The 3,353-nt window shown below is 68.9% G+C and overlaps 1 protein-coding gene across 1 annotated transcript; it reads right to left on the bottom strand.

Moving 5' to 3' along the window:
* Positions 1 to 6: 6 nt before the first annotated feature.
* DIRAS1 (DIRAS family GTPase 1) lies at positions 7 to 3,347 on the bottom strand. The gene is made up of 2 exons (XM_057388026.1): positions 3,335 to 3,347; positions 7 to 1,133 (listed from the first exon to the last, which is right to left on the bottom strand). The coding sequence occupies exon 2, from the start codon at positions 1,109 to 1,111 to the stop codon at positions 515 to 517; it is 597 nt and encodes a 198-aa protein (XP_057244009.1). The 5' UTR covers positions 1,112 to 1,133; positions 3,335 to 3,347; the 3' UTR covers positions 7 to 514.
* Between the last annotated feature and the right edge of the window lie 6 nt (positions 3,348 to 3,353).

Below are 3,353 nucleotides of genomic sequence, written 5' to 3'. Positions count from 1 at the left end.
GGGCTGGGTTTTTGGGGGGATCATGGCACCAGGATGGGGATGTGGGGCTGGGGGGGTCAGGGGGACGCGGGCACCGCGCGGGGGCTGCCCCCGCCCCGGGTCTCTGCCCGCTGGAGCAGAGCGCTATGGCGTGGGGACGGGGGCGCGGCGGGGGGGCCCGGGACGCGTGTGACTGTCCCCACGGGTGACACCGCCACCCCCGCGGTGTGTGTCCTTCCCCACCACGAGGACCGACGGGGGCCGGGCCCGATGCCACCGGTTGTGCTGTGAGTGCGGGGGGGGTGAGGTCCCGGCGGGTGGCGCGTCCCCGGTCGGGGGTGGCCGCGCGTCCCTCGGCTCGGCCCCATCTTCGCCCCCGGCCCCGGGGCGAGCGCGGGCGCGTCCCCGCACAGTCACAGTGATGGCACACGGAGGACGAGGGGACGGTCCCGCTGCGATGCCACTGCCACGTCCAGCCGTGGGGGGGAGGAGGGAGGGGGGCATCCGGAGGTGGGGCGCCGGCCAGTCCGGGGCTCTACATGATGCTGCACTTGCCCTTGATTTTGTCTGTCCTCTTCTGCTTGCTGGAGCGCTTGCCGTCGATGGTKAGGCTGACGTTCCTCCTCTTCTCCAGGTTCAGCAGCTCCTGGAAGAGCTCCTTGACGTTGTAGTTCATCTTGGCCGAGGTCTCCATGAAGGCGCATTTCCACTCCTTGGCCATGGCCTCCCCCTCCCTGCTCTCCACCTCGCGCTGCGTCTCGTCGCACTTGTTGCCCACCAGCATGATGGGGATGCTCTCCACGCTGCCCTTGATCTGCACGATCTGCTGGTAGATGGGCTTCAGCTCCTCCAGCGACTGCTTGCTGGTGACGGAGAAGACCAGGATGAAGGCATGGCCCTTGGAGATGGACAGGCGCTGCATGGCCGGGAACTGGTGGCTGCCGGTGGTGTCRGTGATCTGCAGCGTGCACACGCTCTTGTCGCAGCTGATCACCTGCCGGTACGTGTCCTCGATGGTGGGGATGTAGGTGTCGCGGAAGGTCCCCTTGACGAAGCGCAGCACCAGCGAGCTCTTGCCCACGCCGCCGGCGCCGAACACCACCACCCGGTAGTCGTTGCTCTGCTCCGGCATCTTGGCCCCGCTGTCGCCGCCGCTGCGGGGGGACAGGGAGGTGTCACCCCCCCCCGAAATCCTGAGATGCGGCTCCGGCCGGGAGCKGGGCTCGGTGCCCTTGGGACGCCCTTGCCGGCCGGCCCGGGGTGCAGCCGCCTTGGCTATTTTTACCGGCCGCCCGCTGTGGCCATATGGCCGAGCGTGGCCACCGGCACCGCAGCTGCTGCCGAGGCTGCTGGGGGGGGGGGAGCACGCTGGGCAGGGACCCCCCGAGCCCGCCCGGGTGGCAGGAGCAGCTCTGCGGGGCGGTGAGGACGTGGCGGCACCTGGAGCACGCACCCGGGCTCTCTGGCCAGGTACGGAGGTGACATTTCACACTCAGGCTATGCTGCTAGTGGCCCGTCACTCCTGTCACTCCCTGCCACCCTGTGCCACCCTGTGCCATCCCTCTGCTCTGGGAGGAGGAGGGAAGCGAGGTGGCATGGCCACGGGCAGTGGGTCAGAAACGCCCCCTGGGCACCCGGACGCTGCCAAACCGCGGTGCCCACCCTGTCCCCAGTGTCCCCCGAGTGACGCAGCCCCGGGGTGTGACATGAGGGGACACAAAGAGCCGCCGGTGCTGAGCCCCGGGCTGGGCCCTGCCCCAGTTTGCCCAGTGCAGCGCAGGGGTGGCAGCACCAGCTCTGCCCCAGGAGGGTCCCCAGGGTGAGTGGGACCCTCACGGAGCCTCAGGGACATTAAACACAGCACAGACAGGGCATCCAAAGGTGCCCAGGAAGGAGGACAGGGAAGGGGGCTCTGGACGCTGCTTTAGGGGAGGGGTCGGGACTGTCCCCAGCCAGCTCCACTCCTGCCAYCCCAGTTCAGGGAAGGGGACAGCAAAGTGGCTGCACCGGGCACGGCAGCTCCTGCACCCCTGAGCTCCTCCGGGGAGGAACCAGCCCCTTCCCACGGCACCATGGGGTCTGGATCCTGCAAAGCAACCCCAAAACCCGGGATGTCCCCGAGCCCCAGAGCCTGGAGGAGCCAAGGAGCTCATCCCATCGTGGGCTCCTCAGATCCCACCGCACTGGAAGCGTCACCAGCACACGGGGGCTGGGGCTGCAGCGGGGGCCGGGGCTGAGCTGGCACGTGGGAACGTCCAGCCTTGGCCGGGGCTGGCAACGGTCCTGTCCTGTCCCTGTCCCACCTGTGCTGTCCTGTCCTGCCCTGTCCCTTCCCACCTGTCCCATCCCTCCTGTCCTGTCCCTCCTGTCTTATCCCTGTCCCTCCTGTAGTGTTCCTTCCCTCCTGCTCTGTCCCTTCCCTCCTGTCCTGTCCCACCTGTCCCGTCCTGTCCCTTCCCACCTGTCCTGTCCCTTTCCTACCTGTCCTATCCTGTCCCACCTGTCCTGTCCCACCCATCCCACTGGTTCCACCTGCCCATAGCACAGCCCAAAGCGCTCCCAGCACTATGGGGCACCGGGTTGAGGGGCTGGGCTGGACAGACCCTCACAGAACCTGGGGCAGCTCTTTGGGGTGACCCCATGGCCCGTGCCCAGCAGCGCCCCARTCCCAACAGTTCCTGGTGCCTGAGRGTCCAGAGCACGGCCCCCCCTCAGCTCGTGGGTCCGGGCCTGATCCTGCCAGGGGGCTCTGCACCCCCAGCACCCCCAGCACCCTCCCACTCGGGCCCCCAGCACCGGGGGTGACCAATGGCTGGGGGGTCAGGATGGAGGGCAGGGGCAGGGCAGGGGTGGGATGGGATGGAGGGGCAGGGGAAAGGCACGGTGAAGATGGAGGGGCAGGGAAGGGCAGGATGGAGGGATGGAGGGGCTGGATAGAGATCAGAGCGGCAGAGGAAGAGCAGGATGGGCGAGCATCCCGCTCACGATGGAGATGGAGAGGCAGGGGAAGAGCAGGGTACAGATGGAGAGGCGGGAGAAAGGGCTGGGTGTCGGGGCAGGATGAAGATGGAGGGGCTGGGTGTCGGGGCAGGATGGAGATGGAGGAGCAGGAGAAGGGGCCGGGTGTCGGGGCAGGATGGAGAGAGATGGAGCAGCAGAAGGGGCGGCAGGGATGAGCATCCCGCTCACGATGGAGATGCAGAGGCAGGAGAAGGGCACGGAGAGATGGCGGGGCAGGCTCGCGGGTCCCCCCGCGCCGCTCCCCGCCCGTGCCGGGAGCACCCCCGGTCCCCGCGCCGGCCGCGCTCCCCCGGCCCCCGCCGCGCCGGTCGCATTGCGGTGCCCGCCGCCTCACCGTGTCCTGCCCGGGATCC

The sequence above is a fragment of the Malurus melanocephalus genome, unplaced genomic scaffold (genome assembly GCF_030028575.1).
Source record: "Malurus melanocephalus ecotype Western Australia unplaced genomic scaffold, MMel_1.1 scaffold_1502, whole genome shotgun sequence".
In the NCBI taxonomy this organism is placed as follows: Eukaryota; Metazoa; Chordata; class Aves; order Passeriformes; family Maluridae; genus Malurus; species Malurus melanocephalus.
Note: the sequence above shows the minus strand (reverse complement) of the source record. Positions and strands in the feature narration are given on the sequence as shown.